The 27,482-nt window shown below is 47.2% G+C and overlaps 1 protein-coding gene across 2 annotated transcripts; it reads right to left on the bottom strand.

Moving 5' to 3' along the window:
* Window positions 1-3,169: 3,169 nt before the first annotated feature.
* LOC141217708 (dynein axonemal heavy chain 12-like) lies at window positions 3,170-26,903 on the bottom strand. Of its 2 annotated transcripts, XM_073665844.1 has the most exons (7): window positions 26,808-26,903; window positions 18,678-18,784; window positions 15,011-15,195; window positions 14,599-14,719; window positions 13,181-13,463; window positions 8,373-8,490; window positions 3,170-3,755 (listed from the first exon to the last, which is right to left on the bottom strand). In XM_073665844.1, exons 3-5 carry the CDS (start codon window positions 15,149-15,151, stop codon window positions 13,432-13,434), a joined length of 294 nt encoding a protein of 97 aa, XP_073521945.1. In that variant the 5' UTR covers window positions 15,152-15,195; window positions 18,678-18,784; window positions 26,808-26,903; the 3' UTR covers window positions 3,170-3,755; window positions 8,373-8,490; window positions 13,181-13,431. The 2 variants fall into 2 exon arrangements, with proteins under 2 accessions (XP_073521945.1, XP_073521946.1); XM_073665845.1 differs by lacking the exon at window positions 18,678-18,784 and having other exon boundaries at window positions 26,808-26,899.
* Window positions 26,904-27,482: the final 579 nt, after the last annotated feature.

The raw sequence follows: 27,482 nt of genomic DNA, 5'->3' as shown, positions 1-27,482 counted from the left end.
CCACTGTGAGGTCATAATGCTGACCAATCACAGAGCAGCCACACCCAGTTTTTCCACCAATCAGAGCAGCCATACCCAGATTTTCCACCAATCAGAGATCAGCAGTGGGTATAAATAGCCGCTGCCGCCTGCCCGGCTTAGCCTTGCACTGGTTGGGTCTCTCTTTTTTCTCTCTCTTGGTATCTCCCGGTATCTCTCCCTTCCCTCTCTCTTCTCTCCCTCCCCTCTCTCTTCTCTCTCTCTCTTTGACCCAATGGCCCTCTTAAGGGCTACCCCAAATGTGTAAAAGATAGAACCAATATTTGTGTTGTTTGTCCGTTTTATGGATGGAGCGAGACATGATGTCCCAGATGTGTCCCGGATTCAGGTCTGGGGAACGGGCGGGCCAGTCCATAGCTTCAATGCCTTCATCTTGCAGGAACTGCTGACACACTCCAGCCACATGAGGTCTGGCATTGTCCGGCATTAGGAGGAACCCAGGGCCAACCGCACCAGCATATGGTCTCACAAGGGGTCTGAGGATCTCATCTCGGTACCTAATGGCAGTCAGGCTACCTCTGCCGAGCACAAGGAGGGCTGTGCGGCCATCCAAAGAAATGCCACAGAACACCAGGATTGGCAAAGTCGCCACTGGCGCCCTGTGCTCTTCACAGATGAAAGCAGGTTCACACTGAGCACATGTAACAGACGTGACAGAGTCTGGAGACGCCGTGGAGAGCGATCTGCTGCCTGCAACATCCCTCAGCATGACCGGTTTGGTAGTGGGTCAGTAATGGTGTGGGGTGGCATTTGTTTGGAGGGCCGCACAGTTCCCTTTATTTTTTGAGCAGTGCATATACATATATAAAATGTTCCTCCCCCACCATGTGACATACTGCATACCTCATAGGGACAGCAGTCAGGAAGCACCAGTAGTACCAGCAGCTTCCACAGTACAATGCAAATGTAGCATTCTCAGCGTGTACTGACCAATGCTGTCCACCAGGTGGCATCCGCAGGAAATTACAGGGATGAGACAAGCACTGCATGACAGCCCCGCCCCAATCTGCCCTATACCAGACACGCCCCCTACCAACGCCCCACCCCCGCTGCCATGACAACCGAATTGTTTAATGGCAGAATGAGACCTTATATGAGCAAAGAAGTAGCGGCCGGAGAGCGGGGTCCGCACAGGTGAGCGCCCCCATAACACAGTGTATGTACTGCACGTCAGCTCTATGGCAGACTGTCACCTGTGCTGGATCCAGTACGTGTTACACTTATATCTGTACAGAGACACAGAGGACGCAGCGGGGCCCTGTCGCCAGATATATATATTTCTATATATTTGTGTGTGTGTATATATACAGTATATATATATATGTGTGTGTATATACAGTATATATATATATATATGTGTGTGTCTATATACAATATATATATGTGTGTGTCTATATACAGTATATACTGTATATGTGTGTGTGTATATACAGTATATATATATGTGTGTGTCTATATACAGTATATATGTGTGTGTGTCTATATACAGTATATATATATATGTGTGTGTGTGTATATATACACAATATATATATGTGTTGTGTATATATACAATATATATATATATATATATATATATATATATGTGTGTGTATATATACAGTATATATATGTGTGTGTATATACAGTACAGAAAAAAGTTTGGACACACCTTCTCATTTAAAGACTTTTCTGGATTTTCATGATTTTGAAAATTGTACATTCACACTGAAAGCATCAAAACTATGAATTAACACATGTGGAATTATATACTTAACAAAAAAGTGTGAAACAACTGAAAATATGTCTTATATTCTAGGTTCTTCAGAGTAGCCACCTTTTGGTTTGATGACTGCTTTGCACACTCTTGGCATTCTCTTGATGAGCTTCAAGAGGTAGTCACCGGAAATGGTCTTCCAACAATCTTGAAGGAGTTCCCAGAGATGCTTAGCACTTGTTGGCCCTTTTGCCTTCACTCTGTGGTCCAGCTCACGCCAAACCATCTCGATTGAGTTCAGATCTGGTGACTGTGGAGGCCAGGTCAACTGGTGTAGCACCCCATCACTCTCTTTCTTGGTCAAATAGCCCTTACAAAGCCTGGAGGTGTGTTTGGGGTCATTGTCCTGTTGAAAAATAAATGATGGTCCAACTAAACGCAAACCAGATGGAATAGCATGCCACTGCAAGATGCTGTGGTAGCCATGCTAGTTCAGTATGCCTTCCATTTTGAATAAATCCACAACAGTGTCAGCAGCAAAGCACCCCCACACCATCACACCTCCTCCTCCATGCTTCACGGTGGGAACCAGGCATGTAGAGTCCATCCGTTCACCTTTTCTGCGTCGCACAAAGACACGGTGGTTGGAACCAAAGATCTAAAATTTGGACTCATCAGACCAAAGCACAGATTTCCACTGGTCTAATGTCCATTCCTTGTGTTCTTTAGCCCAAACAAGTCTCTTCTTCTTGTTGCCTGTTCTTAGCAGTGGTTTCCTAGCAGCTATTTTACCATGAAGGCCTGCTGCACAAAGTCTCCTCTTAACTGTTGTTGTAGAGATGTGTCTGCTGCTAGAACTCTGTGTGGCATTGACCTGGTCTCTAATCTGAGCTGCTGTTAACCTGCGATTTCTGAGGCTGGTGACTCGGATAAACTTATCCTCAGAAGCAGAGGTGACTCTTGGTCTTCCTTTACTGGGGCGGTCCTCATGTGACCCAGTTACTTTGTAGCGCTTCATGGTTTTTGCAACTGTACTTGGGGACACTTTCAAAGTTTTCCCAATTTTTCGGACTGACTGACCTTCATTTCTTAAAGTAATGATGGCCACTCGTTTTTCTTTACTTAGCTGCTTTTTTCTTGCCATAATACAAATTCTAACAGTCTATTCAGTAGGACTATCAGCTGTGTATTCACCTGACTTCTGCACAACACAACTGATGGTCCCAACCCCATTTATAAGGCAAGAAATCCCACTTATTAAACCTGACAGGGCACATCTGTGAAGTGAAAACCATTTCCGGTGACTACCTCTTGGCTACTTTGAAGAACCTAGACTATAAGACATATTTTCAGTTGTTTCACACTTTTTTGTTAAGTATATAATTCCACATGTGTTAATTCATAGTTTTGATGCTTTCAGTGTGAATGTACAATTTTCATAGTCATGAAAATACAGAAAAATCTTTAAATGAGAATGTGTGTCCAAACTTTTGGTCTGTACTATATAATCAAAAGATGTCAGCAGAACATCGGATGGAGTCAGTTTATTATCTGCAATGGAGCAGCTTAACATTGTATGTACCTTTGACATTGCTATGTAGTCCAAACCATCAGAGCAGTTAAAGACCACACACTGCACGGCCAGCGCCTTGGCCAAATCTTTGGTGGTCTCAGTTTTTCCTGTGCCGGCCGGACCTTCTGGAGCTCCACCAAGATTTAGATAAAAAGCACCGATCTACCAATGAAACATGAAAGAACTGGTATGAAATATCAATAATAATTGCTAATAAGTTTCATGCATCATACAAAAGTCAAAAACATTTCTGAGCATAACCCATCACATCATAGCAGAGTCCGCTAGCATCGGTCAGTGAGCGGAGTGATGACCAGGCGTGGGGAGCTGCCCAGGTACTCATAGGCGGACTTCACATTGCAGTTGATGATTCGCACTCTCGCATTCTCATTCTCCCAGTAATAGCGGAGTTGGGCAAGCCACCGGAAGTCTGTTCATGAGAAACTCCTGAGGAATGTAGGAAAAGATAGTCAACCTCTAAGACACTGCAGAATCACAAGGGAGAGTTTCTAAAGGGAAGGCAAATGCACATACATTATAGGACAAAACTCCTAGTCACCAAATTCTGCTTTTTTCATTTAGTCCCATTGCCCACGGTGTATAATATCCGGACTCTCAGCCCCCAGTTTATAAAATCCGGCCTCTCGCCTCCCCCGGTGTATAACATCCACCCCTCGCCCCTAGTTTAGTATAACATCTCTCCCCTCGCCCCCCGCCAGTGTATAAAATCCATCCCCTCAACCCCACTGTATAACATCCAACCCCAAGCGCTCCATTGCATAACATCTGGCCCCCAGGGTATAACATCCGGCCCCCAGCCCCGGTGTATAACATCTGTCCCCTCGCTCCCTCCCCCTGGTATATAACATCCGGCCTCTCGCCCCCCCGGTGTATAATATCCGTCCCCTCGCCCCCCCCCGCCAGTGTATAAAATCCATCCCCTCAACCCCACTGTATAACATCCAACCCCAAGCCCTTCTTTGCATAATATCCGGCCCCCAGCCCCGGTGTATAACATCTGTCCCCTCGCTCCCTCCCCCTTGTGTATAACATCTGGCCTCTCGCCCCCCCGGTGTATAATATCCGTCCCCTCGCCCCGGTGTATAATATCCGTCCCCCCGCCCCTGGTGTATAATATCCGTCCCCTCGCCCCTGGTGTATAATATCCGTCCCCTCGCCCCTGGTGAATAATATCCGTCCCCTCGCACCTGGTGTATAATATCCGTCCCCTCGCCCCTGGTGTATAATATCCGTCCCCTCACCCCTGGTGTATAATATCCGTCCCCTCGCACCTGGTGTATAATATCTGTCCCCTCACCCCTGGTGTATAATATCTGTCCCCTCACCCCTGGTGTATAATATCCGTCCCCTCGCACCTGGTGTATAATATCCGTCCCCTCGCACCTGGTGTATAATATCCGTCCCCTCGCCCCTGGTGTATAATATCTGTCCCCTCACCCCTGGTGTATAATATCCGTCCCCTCGCACCTGGTGTATAATATCCGTCCCCTCGCCCCTGGTGTATAATATCCGTCCCCTCACCCCTGGTGTATAATATCCGTCCCCTCGCACCTGGTGTATAATATCCGTCCCCTCGCCCCTGGTGTATAATATCCGTCCCCTCACCCCTGGTGTATAATATCCGTCCCCTCACCCCTGGTGTATAATATCCGTCCCCTCGCACCTGGTGTATAATATCCGTCCCCTCGCCCCTGGTGTATAATATCCGTCCCCTCGCCCCTGGTGTATAATATCCGTCCCCTCGCCCCTGGTGAATAATATCCGTCCCCTCGCCCCTGGTGTATAATATCCGTCCCCTCGCCCCTGGTGAATAATATCCGTCCCCTCGCACCTGGTGTATAATATCTGTCCCCTCACCCCTGGTGTATAATATCCGTCCCCTCGCACCTGGTGTATAATATCCGTCCCCTCGCCCCTGGTGTATAATATCCGTCCCCACGCCCCCCGGTGTATAATATCCGTCCCCTCACCCCGGTATATAATATCCGTCCCCTTGCTCCTCAGTGTATAACATCCAGCCCTCGGACAGTATAACATCTAGCCCCTCGTACCCCTAGGGTATAACATCTGGCCCCTCGGCCTTGTATAACATTAAGACTCTCGCCCCCCACCAGTGTATAACATCAATCCCCACGCCCCCCGGTGTATAACATCCGCCCTCCCATGCTGTGTGCTGTTACTAACATATGACAGAACGGCTGGTGGTGCAGAGCTCTCTGATACCAGCGCGGTCCTGTAATAGGAGCCACCGGGGTAACAAGTCTGGATATTACATTTCTTCCCTCCTAAATCTTCCCCCATCACATGTGAGTGATATTATTAAGGAGTGGAAGGAACTGCAGCACCTCAGGAGACCCCGGAACATTACAGAGCGGGGTCACTGAGTGCTGAGGAGCAGAGGGCAGAACACTCTCCTGACTCCATAACTGCAGAGTCCAGATCTACTTTGGTAACAACATCACCGCAAACACTGCGCCCCCGCCTGGAGCTTTATGGCCGAGCAGCTGCATGCAGCCTTACATCACCAAGCACGATGCCGAGCGTCGGATGGAGTGGTGTGAAGCCGCCACCACAGGACTCTGGAGGAGACCTGTTCTGTGCAGTGACGGATCACACTTCTCTATCTGGCATCTGATGGACGAGTCTGGATTTGGTGAATGCCAGGAGAACGTTACCCTATTAACTGCATTGTGCCCGCTGGGCAGTTTGGTGGTGGAGGTATGGCCTTGTTTTTAGGGGGTGGTCTAGGCCCCTTAGTTCCAGTGAAAAGATATCTTAATGCTTCAGCACAAGACATTTTAAACAATTGTAGCTTCCAACCCTAAGGGAATAGAAGAGCAGAACTGTTTCCCACACGTTCTCAACCTCAACCCCACTAAACACCTTTAGGATGATTAATTAGAACAAATACTGGAGAATGGCAGCATAAATATGTCACCGCCACATAGGGAAGAACAATGTCAGGCACACATCAATTACATTGCCATATGTCTGCTCAGGCTTAGAATGGCTGACCACTCGGAGAATGACATAATACCTACAAAGAAACCGAACAAAAGGTCATTAAAGGAATTGACATAAAACCCCTTTATTAGTCCATCCATGGTTATAGAACGACACTGCACAGAGGAGGGCACACACACCATTGATAGAAAATATTACAAACCGCACCTAGGCCATCCAAACCACTGACTATAAAGAAGATCAATTGTGGCAATGAGTCATATACAGGGGATGCCGACACCTACAGATGCCAAAACATTCCTATATAGTGACCACCATCTCAATATGCAGAAATGACTACTGCCCCATAGACGTCATTGTAAGTACACCCCAAGATTGCTTTACTGTGACAAGATCAATTGTGTCCTATGAAAACTCAAAGAAAAGAGGGGGGAACATAACATAGATATGGAAAGAACATAGGAATATGGTGAAATGTATGAAGGTGCTCGGCATATTGAGCTGTGATATCTGTAGAGGGACGGACTCCATATTAACATCCTGGATATGGATTAGAATAGGAGGCCATAAAAGCCCCTGTAGGTGTAATGTGGAGGGGGCACAATACCTTTCTCCATGTAGTGTATAATAAATAGAACATGGTATTGGAAAGTTTGCTGCCAGCCATGATGTTTGCACAAACCTGTTTCGATCATTTCTGTGACCACGTCACGAGCGTGCCCCTCTATGGTGACGAGAGCCCCCAATGTGCTGCGAGTCTGCTGGGACAATTTGCCTCCTCGCAAATTGCTCCAAATACCCAGATGTACCTCTATAAAACCCTGCTACAAACAGCATGGAAAACTCAATGCAGATGGATTAATTTTATGCTGGTATTATGGGAAATCCCATACAATGTCTTCCCTTATTGGTAGATATGACGAGAGTAGAGATGAGCGAATGGATTTGCAGGACTCTGGTCCAACAGTCCGGTCAGTATTCCACGGCCGCAGGACCGGAGCCCCGTGAACCGGCATCTCCGGCTCCTCTTTTGATGTCGATGTCATAGTTGTGGTGTGAGGCACAAATGACATCACGCCTGGCCGGCTAATCAAAAGAGGAGCCAGGGATGCCGGCATGTAAGAGGCGGTTAGCAAGGCTCCCATCCAACAGCCACAGACTACTAACCTGCTCTCTTAGACCAAGGTCCTGCAAATTTAGTTGCGCATCTCTAGACAAGATGCATGAATCAATGCAAAATCCCAACAATACTATGGAGCCTTTTGGGTACCTTCAAGATATTGAGCCGCTGTACAACTGCAACCCCCAGGAGAAGACCCCTGGGCAAGAACACTACATGGGCTCTTTGCAGTCTAATAACGTACTGTGAAATAAGCTGCTTGCATCTTTGGATGTGAATGTGGGTCCCCTTACCTCTGTTGCACCAATGGTATATCCCCCCCTGGAAACTCCTATAAGCTGCGTCTCTGGGTATGACAGTCTATTAGCAGGAGAACTCATGAAGTCTGTCTATGAATGTATATATATGTATTTCTCCCAGAAAATTATTACAATTACACGTTTTGTTGTTCACATGTTTATTTCATTTGTGTATATTGGAACAACACAAAAAGAAGATATTAGTCAACAATTTTGGTTCTCAAGTCCTCAGACAGTTCTCTTCTCCTCTTTCTGTTCTCCCTGCTTAGTGTGGCACGTAACAACGCAAAGACTGAGTCAACTTTGTATCAGGTTTCAGGTGTGATTTTCATATTGCCCGCACCTTTTACTTGCCACAGGTGACTTTGAACGAGCATCACATGCTTGAAACAAAATTGTTTACCCACAATTTTGGAAAGATGCCAACAATTTTGTCCGACCCATTTATGGGGTTTTGTGTGAAATTATATCCAATTTGCCTTTTTTTGTGTTGTTCCAATACATACAAAGGAAATAAACATGTGTATAACAGAAAATACACATGCAATTTTTTATGGAAAAATACTTCATTTTCTGGAACAACTTCAAGGGTGCCAACACTTCCGGCCATGACTGTTTATAGTGAAGCAACCTTGATCAGTAAAGGAGCTTATGCCGTACCTCCGGGCCACTGTCGATAGCTTCATGCACTTCACTTGTCCAGAACATGAGACACACAGAGCACGACCTGTCCCGGCCATTCCCTCACCCAGTCTTTTCTTGCAGTCGCAGGGTATGCCTTTTAAAAAAGAAAGTTAAATTACGTTGACAGAAGCATTTAAGAGAGGGACAACCTTACTAGTATTATCTAGCAAATTCATTTCTACCGATTGCAGGTAGAAGATCTGCTACCTGGCTCTATTGCAAGAGATACATCATCCACAAATCATTCACTGCCGCCAAATAATCTTATACAAATATAAAAGAACTAGATGGTGGCCCGATTCTAATGCATCGGGTATTCTAGAATAGGTATGCGGCCGACCGGGTGCAATCAGCAGAGCTGTGTTTAAATTTGGCGCCAAAATCGCTGATTGGTCGCGTTCGGCAACCGCGACCAATCAGCAAAGCGGTGTTTAAATTTGGCGGCAATATCGATGATTGGTCGCGGGCGGCGGCCGCGACCAATCAGCGAACCGTGTTAGTGAGGACTGGAGAGCGTGTTTAAATTTGGCACCAAAATCGCTGATTAGTCGCGACCAATCAGCCGAGCGGTGTTTAAATTTGGCGCCAATACTGCTGACTGGTCATGGCCGCCGACCGCGACCAATCAGCAGAGCGATGCAGAGCGGGGTTTAAATTCGGCGCCAAAATCACAGATTGGTCGCCGGCCGCGACCAAACAGCAGAGCATTCTTTAAATTTGGCGCCAAAATCGCTGATTGGTCGAGGCCGGCGACAGCGAACAATCATAAGAGCGTTGTTTAAATTTGGCGCCAATCTCGCTGATTGGTCGCGGATGGCGGCCGCGACCAATCAGCAGAGCGGCGTTTAAATTTGGCGCCAATCTCGCTGATTGGTCGCGGCTGGCGGCCGCGACCAATCAGCAGTGCGGTGTTTAAATTTGGCACCAAAATCGCTGATTAGTCGCGGCTGGTGGCTGCGACCAATCAGCAGAGCAGGGTTTAAATTTGGCACCAATAATGCTGATGGGTCTTTGCCGGCGACCGCGACCAATCAGCACAGCGGGGTTTACATTTGGCCCCAATGCTGCTGATTGGTCTCGGCCGGCGACTGTGACCAATCAGCAGAGCGTTGTTTAAATTTGGCACCAAAAACGCAGATTGGTCGCGGCCGGTGGTTGCGACCAATCAGCAGAGTGAGGTTTAAATTTGGCGCCAATACTGCTGACTGGTCACGGCCGACATCCGCGACCAATCAGCAGAGCGTTGTTTAAATTTTGCGCCAATACTGCTGATTGATCTCGGCCAGCGACCGCGATCAATCAGCAGAGCGTTGCTTAAATTTGGCGCCAATCTCGTTGATTGGACGCGTCCGGCGTCCGCGTCCAATCAGCACAGCAGTGTTTAAATGTGGCGGCAAGATCGGTGAATGGTCGCGGCCGCTATTTAAATGTGGCGCCCAAATCGGTGATTGGTTGCGGGCAGCGGACGCGACCAATCAGCAGAGCGGTGTTTAACTTTAGCGCCAAGATCACTGATTGGTCGGGTGTGGAGAGCGCGACCAATCAGCGAATCGTATTGGTGAGGAGCGGGGAGTGGAATCGTATTAGAGAGGACAAGGGAGCGCCCCTGCCTGTGCGGCTACTTCCGCTGCGAGAACCCGGGACATGAGCGGGCGCTCGGAGCAGAAGTATCCCGACCCGCAGCGCCGCTCCCCGGTCCTCCCTTCACACCCTAGCCGCTGATGTCCCCACAGTATCCGCAGGGTGTTACAAAGGTCCGGACATTTGTGTTCAAAATCGCTGATTGGTCGCTGGCGCTGCCCGCGACCAATCACCGATTTGGGCGCCAATTTTAAATATCGGCCGCGACCAATCACCGATCTTGGCTCCACATTTAAACACCGCTGTGCTGATTGGTCGCCGACGCTGGGCGCGACCAATCACCGATTTTGGCGCCACATTTAAATTTAAATAGCGGCCGCGACCAATTGGATGTCAGCACCGCTCCCCGGTCCTCCTTTCACACCCTAGCCGCATGGATGTCAGCGCCGCTGCCTGTGCGGATAGTTCCGCTGCAAGAACCCGGGACATGAGCGGGCGCTCGCAGCAGAAGTATCCGGACTCGCAGCGCCGCTCCCCGGTCCTCCCTTCACACCCTAGCCACTGATGTCCCCACAGTATCTGCATGGTGTTACAAAGGTCAGGACATCTGTGTTAAAAATCGCTGATTGGTCGCTGGCGCTGGCCGCGACCAATCACCGATCTTGGCGGCAAATTCAAACACCGCTGTGCTGATTGGTCGCCGACGCTGTGCGCGACCAATCACCAATTTTGGCGGCACATTTAAATAGCGTCCGCGACCAATCAGTACAGCGGTGTTTAAATGTTGAGCCAAGATCGGTGATTGGTCGCGGCCGATATTTAAATTTGGCGCCTAAATCGGTGATTGGTCGGCGGCAGCGTCAGCGACCAATCAGCGATTTTTAACACAAATGTCCGGACCTTTGTAACACCATGCGGATACTGTGGGGACATCAGCGGCTAGGGTGTGAAGGGAGGACCGGGGAGCGGCGCTGCGGGTCGGGATACTTCTGCTGCGAGCGCCCGCTCATGTTCCGGGTTCTCGGAGCGGAAGTATCCGCACAGGCAGCGGCGCTGACATCCATGCGGCTAGGGCGTGAAGGGAGCACCGGGGAGCGGCGCTGACATCCAATTGGTCACGGCCGCTATTTAAATGTGCCGCACAAATCGGTGATTGGTCGCCGACTTGGCCCGCAACCAATCACTGATCTTGCGGCCAAAGTTAAACACTACGGTGCTAATTGGTCGCGGACGCTGACAGCGACCAATCACCGATTTGGGCGCCACATTCAAATATCGGCCGCGACCAATCACCGATCTTGGCTCCACATTTAAACACCGCTGTGCTGATTGGTCGCCGACGCTGGGCGCGACCAATCACCGATTTTGGTGCCACATTTAAATAGCGTCCGCGACCAATCCGCACAGCGGTGTTTAAATGTGGAGCCAAGATCGGTGATTGGTCGCGGCCGATATTTGAATGTGGCGCCCAAATCGGTGATTGGTCGCTGTCAGCGTCCGCGACCAATCAGCACTGTAGTGTTTAACTTTTGCGGCAAGATCCGTGATTGGTTGTGGGCCAAGACCGCGACCAATCACCGATTTGTGCGGCACTTTTAAATAGCGTCCGCGACCAATTGGATGTCAGCGCCGCTCCCCGTTCCTCCCTTCACACCCTAGCCGCATGGATGTCAGCGTCGCTGCCTGTGCGGATACTTCCGCTCCGAGAACCCGGGACATGAGCGGGCGCTCGGAGCAGAAGTATCCCGACCCGCAGCGCCGCTCCCCGGTCCTCCCTTCACACCCTAGCCGCTGATGTCCCCACAGTATCCGCATGGTGTTACAAAGGTCCGGACATTTGTGTTAAAAATCGCTGATTGGTCGCTGGCGCTGCCCGCGACCAATCACCGATTTGGGCGCCAAATTTAAATATCGGCCGCGACCAATCACCGATCTTGGCTCCACATTTAAACACCGCTGTGCTGATTGGTCGCGGCTGATATTTAAATTTGGCGCCCAAATCGGTGATTGGTCGCGGGCAGCGCCAGCGACCAATCAGCGATTTTTAACACAAATGTCCGGACCTTTGTAAGACCATGCGGATACAGTGGGGACATCAGCGGCTAGGGTGTGAAGGGAGGACCGGGGAGCGGCGCTGCGAGTCCAGATACTTCTGCTGCGAGCGCCCGCTCATGTCCCGGGTTCTCGGAGCGGAAGTATCCGCACAGGCAGCGCCGCTGACATCCATGCGGCTAGGCTGTGAAGGGAGGACCGGGGAGCGGCGCTGACATCCATGCGGCTAGGGTGTGAAGGGAGGACCGGGGAGTGGCGCTGACATCCAATTGGTCACGGACGCTATTTAAAAGTGCCGCACAAATCGGTGATTGGTCGCTGTCTTGGCCCGCGACCAATGACTGATCTTGGCGCCAAAGTTAAACACTATTGTGCTGATTGGTCACGGACGCTGACCGCGACCAATCACCGATTTGGGCGCCAAATTGAAATATCGGCCGCGACCAATCACCGATTTTGGCGCCAAATTTAAATATCGGCCGCGACCAATCACCACAGCGGTGTTTAAATGTGGAGCCAAGATCGGTGATTGGTCGCGGGCAGCGTCGGCGACCAATCAGCACAGCGGTGTTTAAGTTTTGCGCTAAGATCAGTGATTGGTCGGGTCCGAAGACCGCGATCAATCATCGAATCGTCTTGGTGAGGACCGGGGAGCGGCGCTGCCTGTGCGGCTACTTCCGCTGCGAGAACCCGGGACATAGCGGGCGCTCACAGCAGAAGTATCCCGACCCGCGGCGCCGCTCCCCGGTCCTCCCTTCCGCATGGAGGTCAGCGATGCCGGCGGTCCTTCCGCTGCTACCGGCCGGGAGATGAGCGCCTCGCGGCGCTCATCTTCCGGCTGCATCTCCATCCCGCAGATGGGTCCGTCGGTCGGGTTCCTTCTGCTGTTGCCGGCCGGGAGATGAGCGCCTTGCGCCGGTCATCTCCCGGCTGCATGGCCGCTCAGCTCCGTCCCGCAGATGAGCCGCTAACGGCCGCCATCTTTTTTTAGAAATCCCCCGGCGCTGATTGGCCGCTGCCGGACCAATGAGCGACGCGGGATTTCCTGGACAGACAGACACACAGACAGACAGACAGACGGGATAAGACGATTATATATATAGACTAGATTAGTTCCAATTAATGCTTTTGGTCTGTAGGTAGATCCGTACCATTCGTGACCGAGCAATAACATCATGCACGCTCCTTAACATGACATCTTCCCCTTGGATGAGCCACTTCTCCACGGCCCCCCGAGCCTCGGAGGTGGAGATGGTCTGGATGAGCTCTACGCGTTCCCCCTCGGTGCTGTACATGGCTTTGATGTCCAGGTTAGGAAGGAGCTCCAGCTTTGCTATGCCTTCAAAGCCCTTCTTTAGATGTGGTTGGACCCGCAGAGGATCTTTAGTCTCAGAGAGAATTTCTAGCATTTCGTCGTTGGACAGGAAGAAAAAGCTAAAGCGAAAATGCACAATATGATAAAGATGTCATTAAAGTATTGGGTCAGGCGCCATTTGTATTAGTGTCTATGTGAGAAAATAGAAAAGCAAAGCTTTAAAGTAAAGATTCAGTCCCCATACACATTGGATTAAAATAGTTTAAACCTGACGATTGCAGCAGGACCGGCCTACCCACTGATGTGTATGGGGGTCTCCTGACTCTCCCCCGATAGAGGATGTCAGGGCCAGAAGGATCGGGCAGATGGGATTTCAATACCCGGTCTTTTGGTTCTCAGGGGAGATAACCCGCTGCCGGAGGTGTCCAGTACCGACTTTCTCCTCTCTCCCCATTAAAACCACATGACTGTTCAGCAGAATAGGTGGGAGTCAGGAGAAATAGCCAAATAACCATTCAGACCACGGGTATCTCATATGTCATGCGTATGGTTAGCTTAAAGGGGCTATCCAGCTTTGGGAACTTTTTTTTATTTAACTGAAATGTGTATTCCCATCTCCAGGATTCTACCCCAATATGTAGTATGCGTAATAATAATAATATTAGCAAATACCTCCAATTAGAAGTTTAGTATAGTTCTTCTGATTTGTTTTGTCGCTTACCCCATGTGCAGGGCATTGCAGTAGCTTAGGTTACGACCACTAGCAAATAACTGTCACTATATGAGTGGTCGTAACCATGGATACCGAAGCTACTGCAATGCCTTGCACATGGGGAAAGCGACATAGTGAATCAGAAGAACTATACTACACTTCTAATTGGAGGTATTTGCTAATATTATTATTATTACTACGCCTACTACATATTGGGATAGGATCTTGGAGATGGGAATACCCATTTAATTGCGAGTATTTGCGACAATTCAGTTTCATTAAAAATGTTGCACCGTTAGGCTTTTTGTTTCCTGCACATTCAGCTTTGATGTGATCTGTGGTCATAAATCGGCTAAGAGGAGCTGAAAAAAGACAGATTAAAAATAAGTCCAATAGCCAGCGCAACACAGAGCCAATAGAAGGCAAACAGTGCAAAATTATTAATGAAATCCAATTACAAAAATGATTTCAATGCGTTTAAATAAGAAAAAAAAATATTTAAGGAATATATACAATCATTGCAACAAGTGAAAGGACTATACCGTGGGAAAAAAGCCTCTTCTTCTCCAGATAGGCATTCAGCCCTTTCATGATTTTATCCAGAAGCACATTGCTGTCCTGAAGTTTCTCCAGAAGTCCGGTCAGAGAAGTGGCGCTTAAAACCTAAAACAAAGTAGATAGCCCATAAGTAAGATTCCATTATATAGTTATAGAGACTGAAAAAAGGTCACATTCATTGACTATTGTGCCAATAGTTTATATTAAAAGAAAAATTAGAACCTATTTGGATAGAAAATAGAAGATGCGGGAGGCTGGAGTCCAGGCAGTGCGGAGCCCCATAACCCGGGATCCTTGTGATGGAAGCATCAGGACACGGACTCTTGGAAAACATCAATCCTGGATGCAAGATGACCGTGCTTTCTTGTATCAGTCCACCATGAAGCATCCATTTACCTTCGGGTCTTTAACGCAATGTTTCATGATCTCTCTCCAGTTTCTGTCCACAGTCTGGAATAAGCGTCCTTCTTCAGGCATTTGCTGCATGATGTCCTCAGAAGAGAAGATTAAAGCCACTGGGTCGGCACCTTCAGCCATTCATCAATGGTTTCCTGGATCCTTATCAGTCGTTCCTCCCATTGCTTAAAGGAGGAGAGCAAAAAGTTAATTACACATAAAATGAAAAGGATAGAAAAAAAATGCTATCATTTTAGAAGATAAATTATCAATGGATATGAATTCTGAATTGTTGGACATTTGTAGGGAAAGTTTGGCGAGACTCCTTGATACCATCCCCTTTACATGTAAGCTGGAGCCGCATGTAACTTTAGCCTCGGAGATCCTAATGAAACCTTAGCTTCTGCTAATAAGCAAGTGAAGATTTTAAGCTGAGTGACAACATTTACTGTGGGTGGGAACTCCTTAATCCCTTCAGGACCGGATAATTTTTTGTTTTGCATTTTTTCCTTCCCTTCTTCAAAAAGCCATACATTTTTTAATTTTTCCATTGATATAGCTGCAAGAGGCTATGTAATGTGCTGTAGCTTAACCCCTTCCCAACATATGACATACTGTTAAGCCATATGCCATGTTCCTGCAGATGTGCAAAATTTGGACCTGGGCCCCCACCAGCATGTTGGTCAGATGTATGGGCCCTTGTAGCATTCTAGATCCGATAATGATGCGCGTGTTCGTCCCTGCCTTGGATGTTTCCCATTGTAGCCCCATCCTATAATAATGTCTCTCATTCTAGGCCCCTTCCTGGTATAATGTTCCCCATCCTGCGCCCCTTCCTGTTATAATATCCCCGATCCTGGGCCTCTTCCTGTTATAATATCCACCTTCTGTGTATAATACCCCCCATCCTGAGCCCCTTTCAGCAATAACGTCCCAATCCTGGGCTCCTTCCTGGTATAATGTCCTTGGTCCTGGGCCTCTTACTGTAATAATGTCCCCCATCCTGGCCCCTTCCTGTAACAATGTCCCCAATCCTGGTACAATGTCCCCCATCCTATAACAATGTCCTCCATCCTGGTATCCTGTCCCCCATCCTAGGCCCCATTCTGGTATAATGACCTCCATCCTTGTGCCCTTCCTGGTGTAATGTCCTTCATCCTGGCCCATGTCATGGTATAATGACCCCCATTCTGGTATAATGCTCCCTATCCTGGGCCCTTTCCTTGTATAATGTTCCCCATCCTGGGCCCCTTCTTTATATAATGCTCCCCATCCTGGGCCCCTTCCTTGTCTAATTCTCCCCACCCTGAGCCCCTTCCTTGTCTAATGCTCCCCATCCTTGGCCCTTTCCTGGTATAATGTTCTGTCGTTCTTTTCTAATACATTAAATAAACAAAAATAAATGATTCTTCTTACCTTCCTGCGCTCCCACGACATGCGGCGTCTTCTTCTGTAGCTGATTTCAGTGTGCCGGTAGAGGCAGCGCATGACGTCACTTCCATGCGTCGCTCGTGACTGGCACGCCGACATCAGCTACTGGCCTTTGATTGGCTGGCGGCATGCATTGCAGCTCAGGGACCCGGCATGTCCCTGCGCAGCAATATACTTCAGCCGAATGTGCGTCCTCAGACTGTGGAAGTGCCATAAATATATGAGATGGGAATACCACTCTGCCACTGTGCGTTCCTTTATGCACTTTACCCTCCTTTTTGGCACTCTTTGTGGTAAGAGACTACCTTAAAAAATGTTTTATATGACATGTATCTGATTATTTGTGGGCAGGAGCATTATTTAGATGGATACCTGATGCATATGGCAAGTGTAAATCCAATGACTATGGAATACTTATGGATTACTTTTTGATATATTATTACACTCCTTGGATTGTCTTGATATACTAACCTTATGCTATATTATCTATATTGCTCATGTCCCACTGTGACCATATGCGTGACCATATATGTATACTTTGTAACATATCTTGCTACATTGGTAATCTAATTAGTGTCTTTATACTATCCGTATTATGTCATTTCTCTTTTTACTATGTACGTTTTTTAACTTGATGGAATAAAAATTTATATTTTTTACGCCAATTAACTCTTTCTTCTCCTATGTACCCATGTGTTTCATGAGTTGGCTCAGTTTGGCAAATCTGGGATATATTTCCCCCCGGATATGCCAACTTTACCCCTATAGGGTCTATTTAGTTGTATCACTCTGAGTCTATGTCTGATCCAGAGATACAATAATGAACATGAATCCTTATATATCACGGATCTTGCAGCCGCCTTTACCTGCTTGGACATAAGTGTTACATAGTTACATAGTTTAAAAGGCCGAAAAAAGACAAGCGTCCATCCAGTTCAGCCTATTTCTTGTGCACTGCAGCTATTCCGCAGCGTTGATCCAGGGGAAGGCAAAAAAAAACCATGCGGTATAGGCCAATTTACATCATTGAGGAAAAATTCACTTCCCGACTCCAATCTGGCAGTCAGATTAAATCCCTGGATTAATTAACTATCACTAAGCATAAGATGTAATTTTATTGTTCTCAAGAAAGGCGTCCAGTCCTCTCTTGAACTCATTAAGTGAGTTGGACATCACCACTTCCTCTCCCAGAGAATTCCAGAGTCTCACAGCTCTGACCGTAAAGAATCCCCTTCTATGCTGGTGCAGGAACCTCCTTTCCTCCAGACGCATAGTGTGCCCCCTCGTCTTTGTCACCATCCTTGGTATAAACAGGTCATGGGAGAGATCTCTGTACAGCCCCCTGATGTATTTATACATTTTTATGAGGTCTCCACTAAGCCTTCTCTTTTCCAACGTAAATAGGCCTAATTTGGACAACCTCTCTGGGTATTTTAGTCCCTCCATTCCCTTTATTACCTTAGTCGCCCTCCTTTGTACCCTCTCTAGCTCCAATATGTCTTTCCTGAGTACCGGAGCCCAGAACTGTGCACAATATTCTAAGTGCGGCCTTACCAGCGCTTTACACAGAGGAAGAACAATGTTCTCATCATATGCCCCTATTCCTCTTCTGATGCATGCCATGACTCTATTTGCCTTCGCAGCTGCTGCCTGACACTGGGCACTCCAATTTAATTTGCTGTTAACCAAGACGCCCAGGTCCTTCTCCATGTCAGATTTCCCCAACGGTTTCCCATTTAATATGTATGGGTGACTGCTGTTTTTCTTTCCCATGTGCATGACCTTACATTTATCGGCATTGAACCCCATTTGCCATTTTTTGGCCCAACTCCCCAATTTATCTAAATCTTCCTGTAGCTGTGCCCTATCCTCATCTGTATTAACTACGTTACAAAGTTTAGTATCATCTGCAAATATTGCTATTTTACTATGCAACCCTTCCACTAGATCATTAATAAATATATTAAATAATATAGGGCCCAAGACAGACCCTTGAGGCACCCCGCTAGTCGAGACGCAGTTATAAAAGGAATCCAATTTGTCCGCATTAATCAACTGCAGGGCATCTTGATTGGCAAATAGATTGATCACTTTGGGGTACCAAGTGTTCAGCAACTTTTCTTCTGTCTTGGCACAAGCCAAGGATCCGCTGTTCCTCAGGGATTCACATTCTACAGGACCCCTGGACCCGACAAAGAATAAAGCACTTTATCATATTAAACCTGACAGGGCACACCTGTGAAGTGAAGACCATTTCCGGTGACTACCTCTAGAAGCTCATCAAGAGAATGCCAAGAGTGTGCAAAGCAGTCATCAAAGCAAAAGGTGGCTACTCTGAAGAACCTAGAATATAAGACATATTTTCAGTTGTTTCACACTTTTTTGTTAAGTATATAATTCCACATGTGTTAATTCATAGTTTTGATGCCTTCAGTGTGAATGTACAATTTTCATAGTCATGAAAATACAGAAAAATCTTTAAATGAGAAGGTGTGTCCAAACTTTTGGTCTGTACTGTATATATCCACCCATATACAGTATACATATACACACATATACAGTATACATATATACACACCCATATACAGTATACATATATATACACACATATACAGTATACATATACACACCCATATACAGTATACATATACACACATATACAGTATACATATATACACACATATACAGTATACATATATACACACCCATATACAGTATACATATATACACACATATACCAGTATACATATATACACACCCATATACAGTATACATATATATACACACATATACAGTATACATATATACACACATATACAGTATGCATATATACACCCATATACAGTATACATATATACACACATATACCAGTATACATATATATACACCCATATACAGTATACATATATATACACACTTATACAGTATACATATATACACACCCAGTATACAGTATATATATATATACACACCCATATACTGTATATATATATATATATATACACACCCATATACAGTATACATATATACACACATATACAGTATACATATATACACACATATACAGTATACATATATACACACCCATATACAGTATACATATATACACACATATACCAGTATACATATATACACACCCATATACAGTATACATATATATACACACATATACAGTATACATATATACACACCCATATACAGTATACATATATATACACACATATACAGTATACATATACACACCCATATACAGTATACATATACACACATATACAGTATACATATATACACACATATACAGTATACATATATACACACCCATATACAGTATACATATATACACACATATACCAGTATACATATATACACACATATACAGTATACATATATATACACACATATACAGTATACATATATACACACATATACCAGTATACATATATATACACCCATATACAGTATACATATATATACACACTTATACAGTATACATATATACACACCCAGTATACAGTATATATATATATACACACCCATATACTGTATATATATATATATATATACACACCCATATACAGTATACATATATACACACATATACAGTATACATATATACACACATATACAGTATACATATATACACATATATACACACATATACACACACATACCAGTATACATATATATATACACACGCCCATATACAGTATACAGTGGTGGCCAAAAGTATTGGCACCCCTGCAATTCTGTCAGATAATGCTCAATTTCTTCCTGAAAATGATTGCAATCATAAATTCTTTGGTATTATTCTCTTCATTTAATTTGTCTTCAATGAAAAAAACACAAATAGAATTGTCCTAAAGCCAGATTGGATATAATTCCACACCAAACCTAAAAAAGGGGGTGGACAAAAGTATTGGCACTGTTTGAAAAATCATGTGATGCTTCTCTAATTCGTGTAATTAACAGCACCTGTAACTTACCTGTGGCACCTAACAGGTGTTGGCAATAGCTAAATCACACTTGCAGCCAGTTAACATGGATTAAAGTTGACTCAACCTCTGTCCTGTGTCCTTGTGTGTACCACATTGAGCATGGAGAAAAGAAAGAAGACCAAAGAACTGTCTGAGGACTTGAGAAACCAAATTGTGAGGAAGCATGAGCAATCTCAAGGCTACAAGTCCATCTCCAAAGACCTGAATGTTCCTGTGTCTTCCGTGTGCAGTGTCATCAAGAAGTGTAAAGCCCATGGCACTGTGGCTAACCTCCCTAGATGTGGACGGAAAAAAAAATTGACGAGAGATTTCAGCGCAAGATTGTGCGGATGGTGGATAAAGAACCTCGACTAACATCCAAACAAGTTCAAGCTGCCCTGCAGTCCGAGGGTACAGCAGTGTCAACCCATACTATCCGTTGGCGTCTGAATGAAAAGGGACTGTATGGTAGGATACCCAGGAAGACCCCACTTCTTACCCCGAGACATAAAAAAGCCAGGCTGGAGTTTGCCAAAACTTACCTGAGAAAGCCTAAAACGTTTTGGAAGAATGTTCTCTGACCAGATGAGACAAAAGTAGAGCTTTTTGGGAAAAAGCATCAACATAGAGTGTACAGGAAAAAAAAAGAGACATTCAAAGAAAAGAACACGGTCCCTACAGTCAAACATGGCGGAGGTTCCCTGATGTTTTGGGGTTGCTTTGCTGCCTCTGGCACTGGACTGCTTGACCGTGTGCATGGCATTATGAAGTCTGAAGACTACCAACAAATTTTGCAGCATAATGTAGGGCCCAGTGTGAGAAAGCTGGGTTTCCCTCAGAGGTCATGGGTCTTCCAGCAGGACAATGACCCAAAACACACTTCCAAAAGCACTATAAAATGGTTTTAGAGAAAGCACTGGAGACTTCTAAGGTGGCCAGCAATGAGTCCAGACCTGAATCCCATAGAACACCTGTGGAGAGATCGCAAAATGGCAGTTTGGAGAAGGCTCCCTTCAAATATCAGGGACCTGGAGCAGTTTGAAGTGACCGCGGGCAAGGCCGCGCATTGGTATCTATGATCTGGCCCAGCAAGATCCCCACACACAGACTCTATCTTGACAACCGTATCTTTACTCGCATACATTTTTAACACAGCAAAGAAAAAAAAACAATAAATGACAACCGTAAATATGCACAGTAATAACGTGTACTGATAAGCTGACCCTCACTGTCCCTACTCACACGTTACCAGTCCTTTACTCCAGAAGGATGTGTCCCCCGTCGCAGGCCTGTCTGTCTTTGCAGGAAGGCGTCCCAGCCGGAAAAAAAACAGGAACAGCAGAATTCGCGGAAACAAAGGAAGGGATACTTCGGCCTCTCGCCAGAGGTCCCGCTTACAGTCTCTCTGATCCGGATAGAAGCTCTGGTGGGTCCCCTTATGTAGTCCACACTCCAGTAGCAGGGAGTGTAACAGCTGAATCCTTCAGCAGTGCAGGAGCTGGGGAAGGCTCCGAGGATATGGTGTCAGATAGAAGAAATCACGTTGAGAGTCTCTCCTGCGCCACACACGAGGGCCTGCACACCGTCCTGGCTCTTTTCACAGACCACAGCAGACTCTGCGCGCGCTTTTTCCTGCTTCCCACTTTGGTCACGTGACTCTCTAGGGCGGGACACAGGAGGCTCAGTCTTTTTCTCTGTCATCACACCCTGCGCAGGTGCAACCTCTGGCCACAAGGTGGCAACATCATCCTGTGTAATCACTTCTGTAACAGGCTCTATATCAATTATCACAGAACAGCCAGAGACGGCCAGCTCACTACAAGTTTGCCAAAGAAGAATGGTCTACAATTCCAGCAGAGCATTGTAAGAAACTCATTGATGGTTACCGGAAGCGGTTGTTCGCAGTTATTTTGGCTAAAGGTTGTGCAACCAAGTATTAGGCTGAGGGTGCCAATACTTTTGTCCGGCCCATTTTTGGAGTTTTGTGTGAAATGATCAATGATTTTATTTTTGCTTCATTCTCTTTTGTATTTTTTCCTTGCAAGCAAATTAAATGAAGATAATAATACCAAAGAATTTGTGATTGCAATCATTTTCAGGAAGAAACTGAGTATTATCTGACAGAATTGCAGGGGTGCCAATACTTTTGGCCAGCACTGTACATATATATATACACACACATACAGCATACATATATACACCCATATACAGTATACATATACACACATCTACAGTATACATATATATACACCTATATACAGTATACATATATACACCCATATACAGTATACATATACACACATCTACAGTATACATATATATACACCTATATACAGTATACATATATACACACCCATATACAGTATACATATATACACAGTATAGATATACACACACATATACAGTATACATATATATACACACACATACAGTATACATATATACACACCCATATACAGTATACATATACACACCCATATACAGTATACATATATACACACCCATATACAGTATACATATATATATACATACAGTATGCATATACACATATACAGTATACATATATATATATACATACATATAGAGTATCTATAATATAACGCTACAAGCGTCCCTCTGTCTGAAGCCTTTATAGTCTGCGCTAGTGCGACACGCCTGCACAGTCTGGCTCCAGACTGAAGAACGCATGGAGCCGTTACAGGTAAGAGGAGTGTATGGTGCAGGAGATCACGGTATGCTTATACACTGAACACATACCGCGATCTCTGGCGCCATACTTACATACTTACCTGACCGGGATGAGCGCTACCGCGGCGCTTCTGTTCGGTCCGGAGTCCGGGGGAAGAGGGAGGCATTGAAATCGGCACATGCGCATAGCGCTATCCGGCGCCATTTTACTGAAGACACATTTGCAATGTGTCTTCAGCAAAATGGAGCCGGACAGCGTGGTATGAGCACACGCGTACTTCAGCGCCGCACTCCTCCCCCGGCCTCCAGCAGAACGGGAAACAGCGCTGGAGCACAGGGAAGAAAGGTGAGTATAAGTGTTTATTTTCTTGTATTTGTGTGTAGCATGATAGGGATGAGGGGTGCCATACATACCAGGATTGGGGGGTGAGGGGTGCCATACATACCAGGATTGGGGGGTGAGAGGACCATACATACCAGGATTGGCGGGTGAGGGGACTATCCATACCAGGATTGGGGGGTGAGGGGTGCCATGCATACCAGGATTGGGGAGTAAGGGGACCATGCATAACAGGATTGGGGGTGAGGGGACCATGCATAACAGGATTGGGGGTGAGGGGTGCCATGCATAACAGGATTGGGGGTGAGGGGTGCCATGCATATCAGGATAGGGATGAGGGGTACCATGCATACCAGGATTGGGGATGTGAGGGGGTACCATAGATACCAGAATAGGGATGAGGGGGTACCATGCATACCAGGATTGGGGGTGAGGGGTACCATGTATACCAGAATTGGGGGGTGAGGGGACCATGCATACCAGGATTGGGGCTGAGGGGTGCCATGTATACCAGAATTGGGGGGGACCATGCATACCAGGATTGGGGATGAGGGGTGCCATGCATACTAGGATTGGGGAATGAGGGGTGCCATGCATACCAGGATTGGGGAATGAGGGGTGCCATGCATACCAGGATTGGGGGTGAGGGGTGCCATGCATACCAGGATTGGGGAATGAGGGGTGCCAAGTATACCAGGATTGGGGGTGAGGGGTGCCATGCATACCAGGATTGGGGGGTGAGGGGTGCCATGTATACCAGGATTGGGAGGTGAGGTGACCATGCATACCAGGATTGGGGAATGAGGGATGCCATGTATACCAGAATTGGGGGGTGAGGGGACCAAACATACCAGGATTGAGGGGTGAGGGGACCATGCATACCAGAATTAGGGGGTGAGGGGTGCCATGTATACCAGGATTGGGGAATGAGGGATGCCATGTATACCAGAATTGAGGGGTGAGGGGACCATGTATACCAGGATTGGGGGATGAGGGGTGCCATGTATACCAGGATTGGGGGTGAGGGGTGCCATGCATACCAGGATTGGAGAATGAGGGGTGCCATGTATACCAGGATTGGGGGGTGAGGGGACCATGCATACCAGGATTGGGGGGTGAGGGGACCATGCATACCAGGATTGGGGGGTGAGGGGACCATGCATACCAGGATTGGGGGGTGAGGGGACCATGCATACCAGGATTGGGGGGTGATGGCTGCCATGTATACCAGGATTGGGGAATGAGGGGTGCCATGCATACCAGGATTGGGGAATGAGGGGTGCCATGCATACCAGGATTGGGGAATGAGGGGTGCCATGTATACCAGGATTGGGGGTGAGGGGTGCCATGCATACCAGGATTGGGGGGTGAGGGGTGCCATGTATACCAGGATTGGGAGGTGAGGGGACCATGCATACCAGGATTGGGGAATGAGGTGTGCCATGCATACTAGGATTGGGGGGTGAGGGGTGCCATACATACCAGGATTGGGGGGTGAGAGGACCATACATACCAGGATTGGCGGGTGAGGGGACTATCCATACCAGGATTGGGGGGTGAGGGGTGCCATGCATACCAGGATTGGGGGGTAAGGGGACCATGCATAACAGGATTGGGGGTGAGGGGACCATGCATAACAGGATTGGGGGTGAGGGGTGCCATGCATAACAGGATTGGGGGTGAGGGGTGCCATGCATATCAGGATAGGGATGAGGGGTACCATGCATACCAGGATTGGGGATGTGAGGGGGTACCATAGATACCAGAATAGGGATGAGGGGGTACCATGCATACCAGGATTGGGGGTGAGGGGTACCATGTATACCAGAATTGGGGGGTGAGGGGACCATGCATACCAGGATTGGGGCTGAGGGGTGCCATGTATACCAGAATTGGGGGGGGACCATGCATACCAGGATTGGGGATGAGGGGTGCCATGCATACCAGGATTGGGGAATGAGGGGTGCCATGCATACCAGGATTGGGGAATGAGGGGTGCCATGCATACCAGGATTGGGGGTGAGGGGTGCCATGCATACCAGGATTGGGGAATGAGGGGTGCCAAGTATACCAGGATTGGGGGTGAGGGGTGCCATGCATACCAGGATTGGGGGGTGAGGGGTGCCATGTATACCAGGATTGGGAGGTGAGGTGACCATGCATACCAGGATTGGGGAATGAGGGATGCCATGTATACCAGAATTGGGGGGTGAGGGGACCAAACATACCAGGATTGGGGGGTGAGGGGACCATGCATACCAGAATTAGGGGGTGAGGGGTGCCATGTATACCAGGATTGGGGAATGAGGGATGCCATGTATACCAGAATTGAGGGGTGAGGGGACCATGTATACCAGGATTGGGGGATGAGGGGTGCCATGTATACCAGGATTGGGGGTGAGGGGTGCCATGCATACCAGGATTGGAGAATGAGGGGTGCCATGTATACCAGGATTGGGGGGTGAGGGGACCATGCATACCAGGATTGGGGGGTGAGGGGACCATGCATACCAGGATTGGGGGGTGAGGGGAAAATGCATACCAGGATTGGGGGGTGAGGGGACCATGCATACCAGGATTGGGGGGTGATGGGTGCCATGTATACCAGGATTGGGGAATGAGGGGTGCCATGCATACCAGGATTGGGGAATGAGGGGTGCCATGCATACCAGGATTGGGGAATGAGGGGTGCCATGTATACCAGGATTGGGGGTGAGGGGTGCCATGCATACCAGGATTGGGGGGTGAGGGGTGCCATGTATACCAGGATTGGGAGGTGAGGGGACCATGCATACCAGGATTGGGGAATGAGGTGTGCCATGCATACTAGGATTGGGGGGTGAGGGGACCATACATACCATGATTGGGGGGTGAGGTGTGCCATGCATACCAGGGTTGGGGGGTGAGGGGACCATACATACCATGATTGGGGAATGAGGTGTGCCATGTATACCAGGATTGGGGGGTGGAGGGACCATGCATACCACAATAGGATGGGGGCAGCACAAATACCAGGATGGGAGACCATATACCAATAAAAATGCTCGCCACCCGGGCGTAGAACGGGTTCAATAGCTAGTACATATATACACGCATATATACAGTAATACAGCATATACATACACATATATATACTGTATATCCCCACACACACACATATATACAGTAATACAGCATATACATACACATATATACTGTATATACACACACACACACGCACATATATATATCTGGCGACAGGGCCCCGCTGCGTCCTCTGTGTCTCTGTACAGATATAAGTGTAACACGTACTGGATCCAGCACAGGTGACAGTCTGCCATAGAGCTGACGTGCAGTACATACACTGTGTTATGGGGGCGCTCACCTGTGCGGACCCCGCGCTCCGGCCGCTACTTCTCTGCTCATATAAGGTCTCTCTTTCTGCCATTAAATAATTCGGTTGTCATGGCAGTGGAGGCGGGGCGTTGGTAGGGGGCGTGTCTGGTATAGGGCAGATTGGGGCGGGGATGTCATGCAGTGCTTGTCTCATCGCTGTAATTTCCTGCTGATGCCACCTGGTGGACAGCATTGGTCAGTACGCGCTGAGAATGCTCACATGGTGGGGGAGGGGCAGCTTATATATGTATATACACAGTCACAATGCAGTTAGGGTTATGTTCACACAGTGTTTTTTTAAACGTTTTTTTCCACATTATAAAACTCAGTGTTGTCAGGAAAAGCATTGCATGTATTTTTGATGTATGCCTCATACAAAATACATTTTTGAAGATTTTTTTTAATCTTCCATCCTATACTCGGGCACTGGCTGTATATTGTTGTGGCCCCGGGACTTGCTTAGATCCGCTGGGTGGCATTGCCAGCTGCATTGCAGTAAATGGGTGACCTGAAATCCCACATTTATCCTGTGACCAGTTAGGGACTGTTTTTTCTTAAAGAAGGGGCTCGAGTTATTAATCCCAGACAATCCATTAATGGAGTTTCCAGTAGTATAATAATGATGACTTATCCTGGGGATGGGTTATCAATATCAGATCGGTGG

This window comes from Phyllobates terribilis, unplaced genomic scaffold, assembly GCF_046119375.1.
Source record: "Phyllobates terribilis strain yellow unplaced genomic scaffold, ASM4611937v1 Scaffold_246__1_contigs__length_2949330, whole genome shotgun sequence".
NCBI classification, from domain to species: Eukaryota; Metazoa; Chordata; class Amphibia; order Anura; family Dendrobatidae; genus Phyllobates; species Phyllobates terribilis.
The sequence above is the reverse complement of the archived record's forward strand: the minus strand, read 5'-3'. Positions and strand labels throughout refer to the sequence as shown.